Raw genomic sequence first — 18,764 nt, forward strand, 5'->3', positions numbered from 1 at the left:
ACTCCCTTTAACACTGCCCATGCCAAGTGGAGAACAGAATTCTGGTATCTCAGTAGCTTTGTTGGAAGGCACAAACCAGAACTCCAGGTAGAAACCAATGCAAGCAGCCATAGCCTCCCACTCCCCTTGCACGTGCAATGTGAGGTGCATTGTGTTGGGTTACTTCAGGAAGGGCAGTGTGAATCAACAACCCTTTCTTGGCCTCCTTTTTCCTCTGTTTTATCTCTAGTGAAAACATCAACAGAGTCACTTTTGCTAATAAATTCCCGCTGTGCTTTCTCATAGCAGTGTTGCAGAACAGATTTATCCCAAACCAGTGATATTTCCTCCAACAAATGAAGGCAGGGCAGACAGCAATGGCTTCAGTCCCAAACCTGAGCAATTGACACAGGTACGGTGCAATGCTTTATTTACTGGGTGGGTGAGTTTGGACTGCCCAGTCTGCATAGCCTCTGATCTTTGGCTATTCCTGCTCACTGCATCCCTCTTCTGCACTGGTCCATGCATTAGTACCTGGTGCTCCCACCACAAAAGCGTCAGGATGGACTCCCTGAGCACAGGAAGTAGCAACCTTGTGCTTATTCCCCACTTCACTTTCCTCCACTGAGTCTGTAAACTCTTTAATGCAGCAAAAATTACAAATTCTGTTGGCTCAAAGCTTTGTCTGCACACAGAGGAGAACAAATAGTACTATCTGCTGTTCTGGTGAAAGAATACACCTATGTTTACTCTTTCCCAACCCTACTACCAATGTGCTGAGGATTTTCTGAAAGTCTTCACTAGAAAGTTACAACCACAGCAATACCCAGGTGTTTAGGTTTTGCCTGTTTTCCATAGAAAGTTCAGACACTGTAAGACACAATGGAAATGGGAGGCTCCGACTATCTGAGAGCTACTTATTGGGTTATTCTTTGGTCTAGGGGTAGGGCAGCATCTACCAGCAGAGTAATCCTCAGAATAGCTGTTTATCTGATAGGTATTGCTGAGGGGAAATGTCTACCTTAAATGCATCCATCAGAGCTTTAAACAGCATTCTGTGAAAACATGGGATCTAGGTACTAAACAGAATCTGATTTGATTGAAGACTTTATGCAACTCATTCTAGAGCAACCCTGTCAGTACCAGCTCTCTTCTACAGAGCCCCTTTGGTGGTAAACAAAAATCAGCTTCAAGTGGTTTTTCGTATCAATAAGTACTTGACAGTTGTAGGGTTTTTCCTTCTCTGTCTGAATAGTAATACTGTTTAGGCAAAGAACAGGAGACTGAGAGGCAACAGAATAGCCCAGGGAGTGAATTCCCCAAAGGCAACAAGCTGCTCTCTGTGCCCACGTGTAAATACAGCAAGGGAGATTCAGCTTTAAGGAATCTGTTTAAAGAATTCAGATTCTTTAAGGAATCTGTTTTGATAGCTAATCTGCTTTGCTGAATATCCATCACTGAAAGCTCAGAAGAACAGATTACAGAAACACGTTCTAGGAACTGCACAGGTGTTTCTGCAGGGAAGCATTTTCTCTGGGGACTTACTTTGATGTTACAAGATCTATGGGACAGACCCTTAGCTGGGGTGGGTTGCTATCCCACCACCTTGACATCAGCAGCATTGAAACACTAACCTAGCATTTCTTCTTGTTGTCCAAACTTCCCTTTCCTAAAATACAGCTGCTAAATATTAACATGAAAAATAATATTTGGGAGATTAAATAGAACAGTCATTTCAGAATGTTTCACATTGCTACAGGAAACCATGAAGCTGCTTTTACAGTTCTCCTTTAGCAGCTCTTCTAGCTGTGCTGCTGTTATGGTAAAGTTTGTGAGTGAAAATACAGAGGGTGACACAGCATTTTCTCAGAAATATGTCTTCATAACAGTGATGAAGCTTTTATTCTCTCTACCAGTTGTAAATAGTCAAACTTCTAGCAATCTACTCAAACCTTTAGTGCTAGCTTTACTGTGCAGTTACAGTGCATGTACCCAGGCAAAGCTTTCCAGCAGAAAAATGGAAAAAAGATCTGTATTTTTTTTATTTTTTCTTTTATTTTTCTTTTTAATATTTATTTTGCAGTTGCTCTCTTTCATCCTTTCCAGAATTTATTCTTCATGGATTTTTAAATTTGCATCACTTCTGTTATTTGTTCAGTGTTTTTCCTTTATGAATAATTATTTTTCCACTTATATTTTTCCTGTCCTACACTATTGAAATACTGAAAAAAAATATTAAAAACCTGTTAATTTTTTTTTGTTGCTGGAAGAGGATTTCTATAAAATAAGCAAGAAAATTGCACCTTAGGTAAAATAGCTACCAACAAGAGCAAATCATCTTTTTAGACATGGAAGAGTCACAAAGGAGCTAACATTTTTTGAAGACAACCTCATTGGCAATTTTGGTAGGTACATATCAGGAGTCATTTCTCAACAGCGGGAAATTGACTAAAAATATAGTTAATTCTCTCATTGCAGAGTATTTGAAAGGCATGACTGAAGAATGAATGCTCCACCCCTTCCAGTTAATTGGACTAGTCATGTATTAATTAAGAACATGCATAAGCCTTTGCAAGATGTAGATCATGTACATGAAAGTGGGTAAGAGAAGTCTGGGAAGACTGTCCCTTCATTAGGGACAGAACTAATTTACTGGAACTTAAACACCAGTTAGAATCTATTAAATTACTTAACTCTCCTGTTGAAAAGTTGAAACAAGAACAATGTCACTAATGAGAATAAAAATGATGAACTCCCATTACTCATTTACTTCATGGAGATTAAGGCAGGAGTTCTGGGGAAATGAATCCTGTGCTCAGTTCCGGGCCCCTCATTAGATGTGCTGGATCGTGTCCAGAGAACAGCAGTGGAGCTGGGGGATGTGTCCGGAGCGCAAGTCTGGTGAGGAGCTGCTGAGGAAGATGGGCGTGTTTATTCCGGAGAAAAGGAAGCCCAGGGGGGACTTTATTACACTCTAAACTACCTGAAAAGAGCTTGTAGCCAGGTGGGGGTCAGTCTCCTTTTTCGTGTAAAAGCAATAGAACAAGAGGAAATAGAGGAAATGGCCTCCAGTTGAGGCCAATAGGAGCTTCAGACTCAAGTTGATCTTTGAAGTCCCTTCCAATCCAAGTTCCTAGGAAGTTGTGTCAGAGGAGGTTTAGACTCAGTATTAGGAAAAACTTTTTCATGGAAAGGATTGTCAAGCATTGGAACAGGCTGCCCCAGGGTAGTGGCTGAGACAGCATCCCTGGAGACAGTTAAAAGACATGCAGATGTGGCCCTTAGGGACATGGTTTAGTGGTGGTCTTGGCAGTGCTGGTTTAAGGATTGGGCTTTATGATATTAAAGGGATTTTCCAACCTAAATGGTTCTAAGATCCTATTATTCTAATACTGGAATTGCAAGACACATTTCTTGCAAGATAAAGTTCTGATTCTAGAGCATCCTCCTCAGGACAGGGTAAAGAATGATTAAATAGCTTCGGGGTCAAGCTAAGGACAGGGAGGCCCCTCAGTGATTACAGTCAGGGGCAAAACAAAGTCATCTTGGAGAAAATTAATATAATTTATTGCCAGTTAATACTGGAGTAAGACAGAAACCCAAACCTAAATGCACTACCTCCTCTCCTCACTCTCTACTTCATTCCTATACTCAACTTTACATCTGACTCTTTTAACTCATCCCCCTGCCTTGAGCAGTGCAGGGAGATGGAGAAGTGGGGGTTCTAGTGAGTTCAACACTTTGTTACTTCTTTCACCTTCCTGAGGAGGAAAGCATCCCCCATGGGCCACAGCTCCTGTGAAAAATACCCGCTCATGTATGTGCTCCTCTCCATGGCTGCAGCCCCTGCCAGGAAACTTGCTCCAGCATGGGCTCTCCACAAGTTGCAGCTTTCCTGGGAGCACATCCACCTGCTCCAGTGAGGTCCTCCACAAGCTGCAGGGCAATCTCCTCTGGTGCCTGCAGCACCTCCTCCCCCTTCTTCACTGAACTTAAGTATCTGCAGGATGTTTATTTTCCACTCACTCCTTTCACAGCTGTTGAACAGCACTTTTTACCCTTTCTTATTTATCACAGAAGTTCTTAGCAATGCCATCCCATGAGCTCAGCTTTGGCTAGTGGCAGGTCCATCTTGGAGCTGGCTGGGGAAATGACTGTCTGACATGGGGACATCCTCTGCTGCCTCCATCGAGTCACCCCTGCAGTCCCCAGCTACCAAAGCCTTGCCACACAAACACAATAACACGCAGAAGTGTCTGCAGTGCTGAAAAGCATGTTTTCCTTCTGTGCCCACTTTATCTACAATGAACATGTCTTTCTTAGAATACATACTTCATCTGTAGCAGTTATTGCCACAAAACTCTAGATCCCCCCTCTATTTACCACACTATTTATAGTATAATACATATTTAAGCTTTTTAGAACAGCAGTTTATTTTACTTCCACAGTAATTACAACTCTAAATACCTGCATTGTAATAAGTTTCATATTCAGCTTACCCTTATAGAGTTGCTTAGTACTAGCCTAAGTCCAGCTTCACTAGTTGCTTTCCTCCACCCTCAGTGTTTGTTCACACTCACACTTGCCACAAAACTGTCGTCAACCCAACTGGAAGGTTATGAATAGTTTCACTCTATTTGATCTTCACTTTGTTTGATCTGCTCACAGTGGTTACATTAAGCATACTGCTGCCAAATTTCTGTCAAAGTGAGATTTTTTTTCAAATCAAGTTGTGAAAAGAAGAACACCAATGTGCTGTTGTACAACGCAGTTTTATTTCTTTAATGAAATGCCCTAGCTTCATAAAACAGAACACATTTTCTAATCTTGAAGCCAGCAAGATTGGGAAAAAAAAATCAAATCTGGTTTTCCTATACATAATTTCCATACTAAGTTTACATTTGGAGAAAAAAATCCCTAGAATTAAAAGGTAAGAAGACATTACTTAAACAGCGCTCTTAAAAATAAACTGGACATGTCATAGAACACACATATGGTGCTTTGCTACTTTAATATGCTACAAATAGAATTATTCAAATGCAACTATGCAGCTTTTCTATTACCTATGACCTTTAAATTTTATTATGTTGCAATACCTTTATTATTTTTCACACTTCTTTACAATACTATACAATGATCTTTCATCCTTTTCTGGTGGCTTTTTTTCAGAAAGGAGACCTTCACTGTGGCTTTCTTTGGGAACACCAAGCACTCAGTTGCAGATACTCAAATATTCAAAGCATTTCAATATGTATTCACTATGAGATTAAGTCTCCATTTTTTCAAGTAGGGGTCTTATGACTGGCTAGTAAACTAATGGAAAGAGCTGGTTACTATTTATTCCAGTTCTCACTGATGAGAATGTGCTCTGGATAGCTGCAATGCCTCCACTGTTGGTAAGCTGAGTGTGCACCATGACCTCCTGCACAAGAATTACTGTAACTTCAAAGTCTGGGTACTCTCACAATATTCATGGATTAACCATAATAACTATTGACATTTTTTAACAAATGACATTTTCAAAAAATATTCACACTTGTAAAACGGCATAATTTCATTTTCAATGGGATGTTAGTTCAAAAGTACAATTTCATTTATTAAACATGGCTTTAAAAACACAGTATATGTAACACCTGTGTTAGAAGTGTCAAAAAAAAACACTGGATGAATCAACATTTCAACTCATTGCATTAATAAAGAAAGCAAAGAGCGGTAGTTTTGGAAAAAGTCTTCAAGTATTTTCCTGAAATACTGTACAACAAAATAAAGTTCCTAAACTTTGTGTGATTGTACTGGAGGCAAATATAATTTGCAAGTGTTTTTTCATACAGAGCAATACGAATAATACTTTGTAGCAAAGATATAGAACACAATTTTGATAATACACAAAACTGGAATGTAAATAACTTCAATAGAAAAAAAAAATAACCTGCCATTTATAACAATATTCAAGTGCTTCAGTAATGAAATGACCAATCACCATGGCTTACACTGACCACATATATGAGAGACATGAAACTAACACAAGCTGGATGACAGAAGTACATATAAATATACATGAAATACTGAATCATCAGCTGTTTGGATACAAAAAAAACTCAGATAAAGTCAGTTTTAAAGAGAATTTTGAACTTAAAGAAACACTTAAAAAAGATAGAATAGAACAGGGGCTAACTTCTGTCCTCAAACAGGAATAAGCTGTACAAGAGGAGCAAAATTTAGCCCCAACCCTGGACACAAAAAATGTATGTGCCACAATACACAAAACTATATACAACTTAAATAATCACTCCATAGCTCTATATGACAGTCTAATGTTTTTTGTTATAAAAACAAATCAGCACAGTGAATTCATGATTTGTCAGATGCCAGTTTCTTCCCTTGGCTTCACAAAGCAAATTATTTTGTTTCATATTTAGTTAGATTATTTTAAGGATTTTCAATCATCAAATCATATTTCTAAACACTTCAACATCTTATTTTGCAAAGACATTTTAACACATGGCGTAGAATGTCCAGAGAATTGTGAAGAGGGAAGCTTTTAATATGTTAATATCAGATATTATTATAACCTAAAACTTGCTGGTGTTTGAGAACTTATTTATATTTTCCTTTCCTGTGCCCTCCTGATATTATACAAGTACTCCTGCAATTTGCTTGCAAGACTTTTCAGTTGCACTGTGTGGTATTTGGTATCATCCATATAGTCATAAAACCTTTTATAATTCCAAAAGCATGATGCAAGGAAACCTTCAAAGACAGAATATATAGGATGAGGTGTGACCTGTATATAGTTGTGCTTTTATTTTTCAAATATCTGAACACTATTATTGTTATTACTTAAAGCCAGGAATGTGTGTTTGAATTGCATTGATAAGTTGCAAGGTATTGTCAGAATTACAAAATGAAATATTTTAATTAAAAGAAAAAAAAAAAAGCTAATGACAACACCGTTGTCCAGCATTTAAGCCACACACAATTACATAACACTCCCAGCAGAAAACATCTTCTCAGACACTGAAAATGTCTTATCTTGGTGCCAGTGGAAGTCCAATGTTTCATAACATTTAGATATTATTGCAACACAGCTACTAAATTAGCTCTCTAGGAAAGCAAAGAGAGTTATCAGTCATCATGAATACAGATATAGGCCAATGCCATCTTTTCTAACATAACAGATTACATTGCTCCAATATATACTTTAATGATTACAATGTTTTGTTTGTTTTTTTTTAATACAGTAAGATGTCTAAAATGAAGCCATAAAAAAACCCTAGAAGTTTAAAATACTTGTCAATTTGACTAAAATGCATATTTACTCAATTTCCTTGAGCTTTTACTTTTTCTTCTCCCCATTGGAGGAACAATGTCTATAGTAATTGTTCAATGCTACTCTGGCTGTGGGCAGCTTCATCTTTACAGTCTTCCTCAATTCCCCTTGCAAACAGTTTCATTAACTGGCAGTGAACCCTGAAAAATATAGAAATTAGTAAGAAATAAATGGGTACCACATATTTAATTCTAGTAATCTAATTGTAATAATCCATTAACTGCAAACAGCTGCACAAAGTTTCTTACTCCTGACTACAGAAACCATGCCCTCATTTTAGATACAATCCTTCCCTGCTAAGACTGCTGGATGTATCCTCTTTTATGCCCCTTGTCCACACAGGAAGTTCTATGGGCACCCAGATGAGTCAATCTTGTACAATATACAGCATTTATAAAAGCCCCCTTTGGACTGCTAAGGGATTATATTTTAACACAACACACTTGTATGTAAATATTGTGGGTTTGGTTCCCTTTGTTCTAAAAACAACAAACAAAACAAGGAACCAAAACTAATCCAAACAACAACACCACAAAAAAAACCCAACCACCCAAACAAACAAAAAAAAAAAAAACAAAAAAAACAAACAAACCAAAAAACCCTTTCAAATTTCATAAACTTCTTTTCTAATTTGATTATTTGCATAACTGCAAAATTCTTTCCCCATATGCGAAGACTGGAGATAAGACTATGCTGTGTGCAAAAAAACCACAAAGTATGGGACATATGCAGTATTTCTGTGAGGCAAAGATGTTTACTTAGGCAAACAGGAGAAGCTATTGCTCAGAGTAATGAGGCATTCCATACATTTAAAAAGAATCCTTCCAACACCATCTTCACTTTCAGCACTTTAAACACAAAATAACAATTCCTAAGAAGTAAGTATGACTTTAAAGGTAGGGCCATCCATCTCATTCATAGTGATCATTTAAACATACATCGCTGCAGTATTCTCTGGAAAGGATTCAAAATGGTAACAAAAATATCTAGATTTCTTATCAGAAGACTCAAATTTGCTATGCACAGGCATTTTTTGGGATGTCTTTATAAGCATCTTTAAAATCAATGAGAAGTCTTAATGTGTTCTGCTATATAGACAGAAAAACTGAAGCTTACCTCACTTCAACTGCTGAACTATCCAGAGTTTCTCCATCACAATTCCAGGTGCTATTAACAATATTACAGCAACAGGCTGGATGATCTCTGCAGAACTGGCCAAAACGTTTCTTTCCAATGTCCATGACATTGCTTTCATTGTCTTCTGAAAGCTTTGATGTAAATTGAAAACACTTAACCCGATAAACATCTACAAATGGAAAGTCAAACTACAAAAAACAAACAAAAAAATGGCAAATCAGGCAATTATAATTAAATACATTTGATGTGTAAAACTACTCAGCATGCAGCATTTTGTACTCCAGGAAAGTCTGTCCACTCCAGTTTTCTAGAGAAGCTTAACTAAGGCATGAAGTCATATTTGCTTTTGAAAAATGAAACTTTACTTCTCAATGGTCACTGTATAGTGCCTATTATAGCAAAATTGTGTAACAAAAGCTGCATGGAAGATCATCCCACCCTGAATTCACCTCCTGACTGAGGCCCTGGGCTGCAAGCTGATGGAGATAAGAGACTCAGGTCTGGGCTGGGCTAGGAGAACACATTCACAGGAGGATTAAGCCCCCATCTTCACGGGGGAGACCACAGCCCTGGGGCTATCAGCTGCCAGGCTCCCCAGACCCACACAAAGGAGGGAGGAGGAGAGGATCTGGGTGTGTGGTGAAAAAGCCTCTGCTCAGGGGCAGTGAATGCCCACCCTCTGCTGCACAGAGGAGCTCCAGGGGCCCTTCACCCTGGAAAGGCACATCCAAGGGACATCCACACGAGGGACACCACAGGGGCTGTCATGGCCCATCAAAGGCTGCCCTCAAAGGGGCCCCCCAGACCCTGCACCAGAGCACTGCACATGATGCAAAATGATGCAACAGATCCACAGTCTTACAAGGGATAGTGTCAAACCTGCCCTCTTTGGGGGACACACCTGAGTGTTCCCACCACATTCCCATTGCATTCCAAAAAAATAAAAATAATTTTAACTAGTTAATTTAGCTAAAAAAAGCAGGTCACATAGAAGACTGCTCTTAAAACCCAGGCTGCAGATTTACACTACAATATTGAACAAATGCTTTAAAGCAGGCATCATTAACTGAAGGGACAATAAATTAGAGGATGCCCCCATCAGCCCTGAAAGCAACTTAACAGATACAGAGCTAACTATTCAGCAAGCTGAATGGAATACAGACAGGTCATTTAGCAAAGGCCATGGAGTATGTCTCTGTGTGTCCAGGAAGGGGATGACAAGGGAGCAAATGTGAAAACCAATCTCTACTGATGTACAGTCACCCTTTTATTTATTTTTTTTTTTTTCACATTTCCTTAAGTTTTCAAGAAGGGCCTCCCAAGAAGGGTTTTTATGGTGGACATTAACCTGAGATAAGGACACTTGTACAACCTTGCATTTAATCTCCACTGCAAAACCAGCACATCCCAGAGAGACATGGGGTAAAAGCAATTTTTATTGCTTTTATGCACTAGATATGACATTAGCCCATTGTTCAAGTGATTTCCAGAAGATATTAATAAAATCAGGTTGTGACAAATATTAAATATGTGTAGTCACAGTCATAGCTCAGTTTCAAGAGATATTATGATCCAAAGCAGTGATGAATCTTCCTGCCTGACAGCTACAACACATGCAAGAAATAATTTTCAAGCTGAATGCATGAAGCTCATCCTGGTCACTAATATGTAGTGAAATACTGCTAAAAGCCTGCAGTTTACAATCAAATTGCAGTTCTGGTAACTTAATTCTAAACCACATTTTCATACCGTTCCCAAAAGTGATTTATTATTCTTCACTACAAATACCTCAGCTATTCATGCTGTGAGTAGTTTTTCATGCCGTGAGCAGTTTTTCATGACAACTACATGAGGGCACAGATGTGATAAAATAACTTTAAATATTGTTCAAACAGCAAATACACGGAAAACGTTACAAAACTGAATTCAGATGGCAAAACTGGAATTTTGTTAAAATGCTACAGCCAAGGAGTTGACTTTGGTAAAATGTTTTGAGCTGCCTTTTTTCCCCATGATACACATGCTGAAATTGCATCACACAAAATGCATAAATTAAAAAAAAAAAAAACAAACCTGCTTTATAGATATTATTTCTGTCCTACAAGAATACCAATATTTACACCTTTGATGGACACTGTTAAAAGGAATACACACCTGATCATCTTGGTTTGTGTGTCTGACAAGATACCGTAGAAAATCAAATCTGGAGCATTTCCGAACTAGAATGAGGTCTGCTGAACCATCTGCCAAATGAGCTGCTGGTGAAAGACCTTTTGGACTTCGTGGACAGGCACAGCTCATACTTACTGCATTGATGGCCAGAAATTTCCCTTTTATAACCTTCCATTCTTCTTCACCTTCTGAAACACATCAGTAAAGACATGGAGATAGGTAGTCATTTGATCTACTCACAAGAAGACTAAAAAGCAACCAATAGCAACTTAAAAATCTTCCCTGGCCATATTCATGTACTGTCAATAAATGTCTAAAATAAACTACATTTAAAAATAATATTTTTTAAGTATCTGTTTTTCATACACTAACAGAGAAAGTCACAGTCAGAAGGGAGAAAGCAACTATCTCCCACAGCTGCTTGCCTGCTCTGGCCTATGCATGTCAAATTCAGGACCAGTGCTATTTGGGAAAAACCTGCAAAGCCATAGGAAAGGAAAAGACAGGCAAGTTACAAATCTTGTAGTGACAAAGTTCAGAGGGATTAACATTTATATTCTGTTTTTGCTTTTCAGCTTGTTAATCTTAAATAAACAATGATGCAAGGATTGTAGTTTAGTATTTGGTTTCTGAAGCAACGTTTCTCTTCTGCCTCAATGCAGCAACTTAATGTTTTTAAAAAGTCAAAGGGAAGGGATGACTCAGGGTGCAGCAAGGACCAGCAGGCAGCATATCAGGAGTCTGCTTCCACTCTAGCCCCAAATGTCCCAAGATTAGAACTATTAACAGAGTTAAATGTTCTGTGTGCAAATCTTCAGAGATTTCTGGAAAACAACATAAAGCCTCTTTTCAATACCTTGAAACTCTGTTGGAGATTACATGAAGACTGAGATTAAATGTGTGTGGGTATTGATCTACCAGGAAGCAGAAGAATTTTCTAGAACAAAGAAGCATTGGCAGACAATGCAGAGTTGTTGCCTACACTGTATTTTCTTGAACATGGATAAAAATATATGTAAAATGCCTTTTTTATTTTTAGATTACACATAATTGTCTTCCTTATTACAATAAGAAAAAGCCAAAAGGCAGCCATAACACTATTTTTCTCCTACCAATGTAAGTGGACTCATTTCAAATGAACAATTCCACAGCAGTAATGAGTGCAAAACAGACTATGGATATACATGTTGTTCTAAGACTGGGAAGAGTGAAGTGCCAGTAGGGGTAAAATGAAGGAGTGAACAATAAAGGCTTAAGTTTGTTTATGTATACAAGGTAGAGATTTTGAGGAATGTTAAGTGGCATGGACTCGAACTTCTAACGTGATTCAGTTCCCCACATTTTGGTTGACTTACAGTAATTTTCAAGGTGCTTTTCTGATGGGATTACAGATTATGTTTATGCTATGTATTTCATGTCCTGAAATTCTGATATTCCTTACTGTCTCAGTTCTAGGAACTTCAAATTTAGAGAATCATTATTACAATTGTCTAGGTTATTTTGAACTTGAAATCTATGATGCATTCATTTTGAATCAATGTGTTCCAGGCTCTATACATCAGGAAAAATAAAAAGAAAAAAATTGTTTCCAAAGTATTTTGTAGTTGTTCTTCATTCTTTGAACTTCTCTTTTTTCTAGAATTCAACTGAAACTTCTTACTATCCACTCTCTAGCAACAGAACAAGAAAAACAGTTTTCCAGGAAAAACCATGGAAGCTTATGTGACAAAAGACTTAAAACAAAAAACTTTATTATAATTTTTCCATCTAGACTATCCCCTCTACCTCCTGAGAAACAAATCAGAAATAGCAAGAAAAAATCACGGCTTTTAAATTCAATATTTTTGTTTAATTTGCCACAGTGCTTTTTAGTATTGCTTGCTTTACTGCTGATCTTTTTGTGTTGCTTTCAAACATGACATTCCCAAAAGAAGTAATTTAAATCAGATTCAAAATGTGCATCTTAAGAGAGATGAGACATACCTAAATGTCAGACTATAGAATATAGTTCAGGCTGCAGGCAAATGACAAGACCCTGCTCTGAAATGAAGGCAACTGAACAGAACATAAACTACTGGAGCTGGAAACAACAGACATTTTTGATACACAAACAAAATGCAAATATCTCCCTTTACTGATAAATTATTTTGCTGTTTCTCTGAGAAGCATTAGTAATTTAGTCATCAGTGTGTCTAGATATGCACCAACATTTTAAGTATGCTTAAGGTAAAATACTTCTTTATGTTACTGTAATAGATGGTTTTCGTCTGGTATAAATCTCAGCATGTTACCCAAGAACACCTTCACTGTTCAAAGTAAGAACGAAGTCAGGGTAACAATCACATTTTAAATGAACAACTGCTTTCATAACCATTTTGCAGTGTGTATCACTGTAACAGCACAAATTATTTGCTCAAAATATCTTACAGTAGGGCAGTCATAAGCAGGGAGTGCATAAGTGACACTCATCAGTGGCCTATTGTGTGCACACACTGCAAGTTGCTGAAATCAGCATAAAGTGCCAACAGTCAACATTTACTCAGCACATGCACAGAGACTCCTGCACAATACAAAGAAATATGTTCAGCAACAACCACTCAACATCCTTCTAAACTTATCTGAATTACACACAAACCTGGTAGGCACAATGAATGAGTCAGCCAAGACACCCTGCTGAGTGAAAAGCTTATGTGAAGTGGAGATTTAAAATCCTTTCTATAGTGAATCAAAAGTAGCTGATTGTATTATTTCCTTACCAGTACTGCATGGATAAGAGACTACACTGCAAAGAAAGCCAGCTGCCAGAAGTAGAATGGAATAAAGTAAACAATATCCTACATAATCAGCTGCTTAATATCATTTGCAATGTTGGCTAAAACTGTCTTGATTGCTAACTAACCTGTAGCTTTCTAGTAGCTCCTTTGCTAGAAGAAAGGTAACAAAAAGGCAGATTTAAAAACCAAACCAACAAACCAGCCAACAAAAAACCAAACAACACACACAAACATGAAAAAATGCACATAAACCCCCGACAAACAAAAGAAAAAAGGTTGTCAATTTATAGCTACAATCATTTCTTTAAAAGACAATTTTCTTTCTTACAAAAAAATCTACTGTCATATTTATATTATTATTTCTATGCATTATTTATACGCTAAAATTTTTTCTTTAGCTAATCTGGCCAAAGATTAAAATAACCCAAGAAATATTCTGATTTGACCATCTTTTGACTACATCAAAGATCTGAAAGCAGCAGCTAGGATGAAAGCACTAAACAAGTGTAATGGGAACTCAAGTTGCACAGAAATCTTTATGCTACCAGTGAATCTCTGCAGTATGATAATCTTTCTCCTAAAAAATGCCTAGAACCTGGCATAGTCACAGTGCAAAAAACCTACAATTGTAAGATAATGTAGGTCATAAGGACCAAATGCTCGTTAAGAAAATTTCAATTGCATGCACTGGGCTCTACAAGAAGAAATAAAAACAGAGTAAAGGCAGAAAGAAGCAGCCACAGAAGCTTCCCGCCTGCTCTTCAAGAGGGGTTTATCCAGGATGACGAACCAAAGCTGCAGGCAAAACTCAAGTGAATCTATGTTATCTTTCTCTAGCAAGGCCTCAAGTGTAGCAATATCAGTACTTCTTCCCATTAGGATGTAGCAGCCAGACATAAAGAGATAACTAGGGGAATGACTGAAGAGCATTCATTAACACTTGTTTATACCAGAGGAAAGAAAAGTTATGCCCATTAGAAAAAAAAAAAAACCACACAAGTATACACAGGGGTTAGAATGGGGATGAAAGAAAGAATAATGACTAGAGAGAATAGCATGACTGGAGAAGGAGGACAGAATTTTCATTTTCATTTATAGTGAGTATTGGTGGGATGTTGTACAGAAATACTGAAGTCCACTAGATCACCTACTAGTTGTCCAAGTTCACAGCCTCACAGTATGATGACATTTGTGCTAACAAACACAAATTTTTAATCCTGATCTATTCTAAAAGCTACCTTAATGAACTGCTTCCTTCTATGACACCTCACAGTTTATCCATTCAGTCCTTCTCACAAAAATCCACTGTCCTAGCTCACAGAATATTATTTTTCTTAAAGAAACTAAACACACTGAAATATACAATTAGCATAATTTTATCAGAATTTTCTGAGGTCTGGATGGACAAGACACCTCACGTGTTTTTCACCTACTTAGAATCATAGTGTCAGAGAAATAATTTTGTTTGGAAAAGATCTCTAAAATTGAAGTCCAAATATCAAATTAACATCACTAAACTGTATCTGCCCAAGTGCCACATCCATGTGCCCTCTGAACCCTTCCAGGACAGCACTTCCATGGTCAGCCTTTTCCAATGCTTGACTACCCTTTCCATTAAGAGATTTTTCCTACTATCCAAACTAACCCTTCCCTGGCATAATCTGAGGTAATTTCCTCATAACCTGGAACAAGAGAGAGAGCCCCACAAGGCTACAACTTCCTTTCAGGCAGTTCTAAAGTGTGATGATGTCTCTCATGAGCCTCCTTTTCTCCATGCTGAACACCCCAGCCCCCTCAGCTGCTCCTCAAAGGACTTGTGCTCCAGACCCCTCACCAGCTCTGCTGCCCTTCCCTGGACATGCTCTTAAAGCAAGGGGCCCAAAACTGAACATAGGATTCAAGGTATGGCCTCACTAGTGCTGAGTACAGGGGCAATGACACTTACATGCGTTTTCTGTAAGCTCAAAGAAACAATGGATTATCAAGTAACTCGATGCTTAAAAAACCAAAATACATGCACACTTGAACTGCTATCTTCTGAAAAAAAAAAATCTGTAATACTATCACATTTTACTTTTTGATAAATTACCTTCATGTTTTAATCCATGTTCCTTGCTCTGTTCTGCCAACTGTTTCTCACTTTGCTTGCAGATGTAACATCTGGAAACAAAAATACCATTCAATTCCTGAAAGAATTCCACTATTACTCATTTCAACTTTATTTTACCCAGTCATTACAAGCTCTTCCCCCACCACAAGATGCACCACAGCACTGACAATCCTCATGTGGCATGAATAATCATAGCCCTGCAGGCAGTGCAGTTATTTAAGTACGGCTCTAAAGACTACTGGATGTCAGACGTAAAAGCAGCAGAGAGCCACACGACCACACACGTTGGAAGGGATCTCTGATGTGATCAAAGGTGGTCTCACAGGAGAGCTCAAAGCTGGTCTTACAGGATCAGGACAGTCAAGTTTTGATGATCTGTGAGGGTGAAGTCCACAGACCTCTGGGCACCTTGTTCCAACATTTGACTGCTCTAACAGTGAAAGACACTGACATACCGGAGACACTCCATCTCACAAGTGCTGAGTGAAGGGGAAGAATCACTCCTGTTGACTTCCCTCCTGCTTAGAAAACTCAGTATAAGGTAGGCTTTCCTTGCTGCAAGGACATACTGCTAACTCAGGTACAGCTGTTGCTCACCAGGATCCTGAAGATGTTTTTGGCAGAGCTGCCTTCCATCCAGTCAGTGCCCAGTGTACACACTTGCATGGGAGAATTCCACCCCAGGTACAGGACATCTGCATCTTCTGAACTTCAGGAGATTCCTATCAGCCATTTCTTTCTTCAGCCCACAAAGATCCTTCTGAATAGCAGCCCTGACTTTCAAGATAAACCACACCTCCCAATCTGGTATCATCCATCAAACTGCTGAGAACACACTTTCTGAGACTGTTCCAGTCATTAATAAGGACATTGCACAGTATTAGGCCCAATATTCCCAAGGGACATCACTAGTAATTGGCTGCCAGGCACACTTGGCATTCTCAACTTTTCTAGCAGTTCAGCCAGTTTCTCACCCACCCACTTACCTAGTCCACACCTCATCAACTTAGTTTTAAGAATACTACAGCAAACAGGACCAAAGGTCTTGTTAAAGTCAAGGTGTGCAACATCCACTGTTTCCCCTTCATCCGGGAGCCTGGGGACCTCAATGGCCTGGGGTGAACCTACATTAGTGAAAAATGGGGTAAAGGAGTAACTTTGCAGCCTTTTTGATATATCTTATCACTGTGCTCCCCATGCCACTAATCAGCAAGTTCCTTCAGCCCATAGTTTCTTCAGCCTTTAGTTATGACCAGTATATTTAAATAATCCCTTCATAAAAACAAAATCCTTCACATCTCTCACTGATTTCAACTCTGCCTGAGCTTTGGCTTTCCCAATTTCATTCCTGCATGTTTAAGCAATGTCTTTAGTGCTCTCCCAAAGTAACCCATACCACTTTCACCTTGTGTTTACTACTCAGCACCTTGCTTATCCAAACTGCTTTTCTATCCTGGTTATTCAAGTTCCTGAGTATCAGAATGGATTATTCTTGAACTTTGAGGAAGTACCAACTAACTCTCCTGTGCCTCTTTGTACTCCAGGACAGTCTCCCATGGAATCTTGCCAAGACACCCAAATAAACCAAACTAAAGCCCAAGGCTGCAATTCTACTTTTTGTCTCATTTACTTCTCTCAGAAGTTAGAACTCTATAATCTCACAGTCACCACTGCCAAAACTGCCCTCAACCATCACACCACCACTTTTTATCTTCTGTAACAAGACCAGCAGAGCAGTTGTTCTAGCCAGCCTGTCAATCACCTGCATGATCAATCTCATTACTCTAGGATTCTCCTAAATTTCTTGTGCCTGGCCCTACTGCCCTTCCAGCAGTTATCAGGAAGTAAAAAATCCCCTGTGAGGCACCAGGCATTCCTTACTCCATTCCTGAGACCTGGATGACAGCTCTCTCCCTCTGGAGCCTCCCCTGCATCAGGGCACCTGATGGGTCAGGAAAGCTGCTCCAGCTGATACTGGAGTCTGATCTCTAGCGTGTCACAGCACTAGCACAGCAGTCTCATTATTTCTGGACAAAGTTTGTGGCTTCTCTGTATCCTGTTGTGCCGTTTGGTGCTGTGACAAGTACTTTATCTGATAGCTAAATCCATATATGAAGAGAAATAATAAATACTAGTGCATAACTTCAAGCAGGTGAAAGGAAGGAGCACTAGGAGATTAAGGCAGGCCCCTGACCAAAGAAACAAGTGAAGAAAGAATATCACACAGAATTCATACAGCACCATAGTAGTATACAAACAAACAGGCTAAATAGGCTGACTCCCGAGAGGACCCGTCCTCAGGAAAAGCCATGCCAGCTGTTGTTATGGCACTAAAACAACCACCAAAATTTCTAGATGTAGTTAGGATGTGAACACTTGAGAATTTCTGAATTATTATTTCCATTTGTAGACGCTACAAGGCATCAAGATTTTGGATTTCTTGAAGGAACACAGCATAGTATCCTCAGCATCTTGTAACTTGGTCCTGTGCTGTTATATTTTGCTTCACTTAAAACTGAGGGAGGAGGAGAACCAGCTAACAAAATTTTATTAGATTTTTGTTTAATGATCTGATAAAATGAGGTGTTCTTTTTAATGAGTCAATAATTGTTTTTACAAGCTTACCTCTTTTAGAGTAAGTGTTTTGACATTAAAACCAACAGTTCTGTAACCTCTGTTTATGTACAGGCCTTTTTAAACAGTTCACACCAAATATCCAGAGATAAACATTAGCCTACCCCGTTCTGCAGCTCTCTTTATCTCGTGGAGATCCGTGTGTGCGTTTTGCTGGTTGATAAGCAATTGTTCCTTCATAATAGTGATGAGAAAGAAAAGTCTTGAAGCCTACATAAAAAAAAGGCATTATGCAGCATTAAGTCATTATAAATCCACATGGCAAACATCTCTGCATACATTACTTGATTTTTCATCTCTTTCCTTCTCTAAGGACTGCAAAACAATAGTAGCCCTCCTCAAGCTCAGAAATCCTTTTCTTACAATGTTTTAGACTGTAAGGAACAAGGAAATACCACAACACCACTGCAATGTTTTAACATTTGTCAGAAATGCCATTATTTCACTTGACAGCTTTAAAAACCAACTAAAAAATTTGTTATATATCACTGCTGAATCTTAAAATTTGCCTGCACTATAATACTCCTCATGTACCTTCTTTCCCTAACACAAGATAAATCAAGCAATGAAAAGGATACTTTCCACTAGCATAAGACATCCAAATATTAGGTAACAAGACTAAATCACT

At 38.5% G+C, this 18,764-nt stretch overlaps 1 protein-coding gene across 2 annotated transcripts in view; it reads right to left on the bottom strand.

Annotated features, from left to right (window-relative positions):
• Positions 1 to 4,732: 4,732 nt before the first annotated feature.
• Positions 4,733 to 18,764, bottom strand: part of CERK (ceramide kinase) — a 33,367-nt gene continuing 19,335 nt past the window's right edge. For both annotated transcript variants that reach the window (XM_041405381.1, XM_041405380.1), the window contains 5 exons: positions 18,241 to 18,346; positions 15,482 to 15,552; positions 10,601 to 10,806; positions 8,426 to 8,634; positions 4,733 to 7,449 (listed from right to left, as the gene is read on the bottom strand). In XM_041405381.1, coding sequence (XP_041261315.1) covers positions 7,350 to 7,449; positions 8,426 to 8,634; positions 10,601 to 10,806; positions 15,482 to 15,552; positions 18,241 to 18,346 — 692 coding nt within the window. In that variant the 3' untranslated portion in view covers positions 4,733 to 7,349. The remainder of the gene's footprint in view (positions 7,450 to 8,425; positions 8,635 to 10,600; positions 10,807 to 15,481; positions 15,553 to 18,240; positions 18,347 to 18,764) is intronic.

The sequence above is a fragment of the Onychostruthus taczanowskii genome, unplaced genomic scaffold, assembly GCF_017590055.1.
Source record: "Onychostruthus taczanowskii isolate IOZ18803 unplaced genomic scaffold, ASM1759005v1 scaffold23, whole genome shotgun sequence".
Taxonomy (NCBI): domain Eukaryota; kingdom Metazoa; phylum Chordata; class Aves; order Passeriformes; family Passeridae; genus Onychostruthus; species Onychostruthus taczanowskii.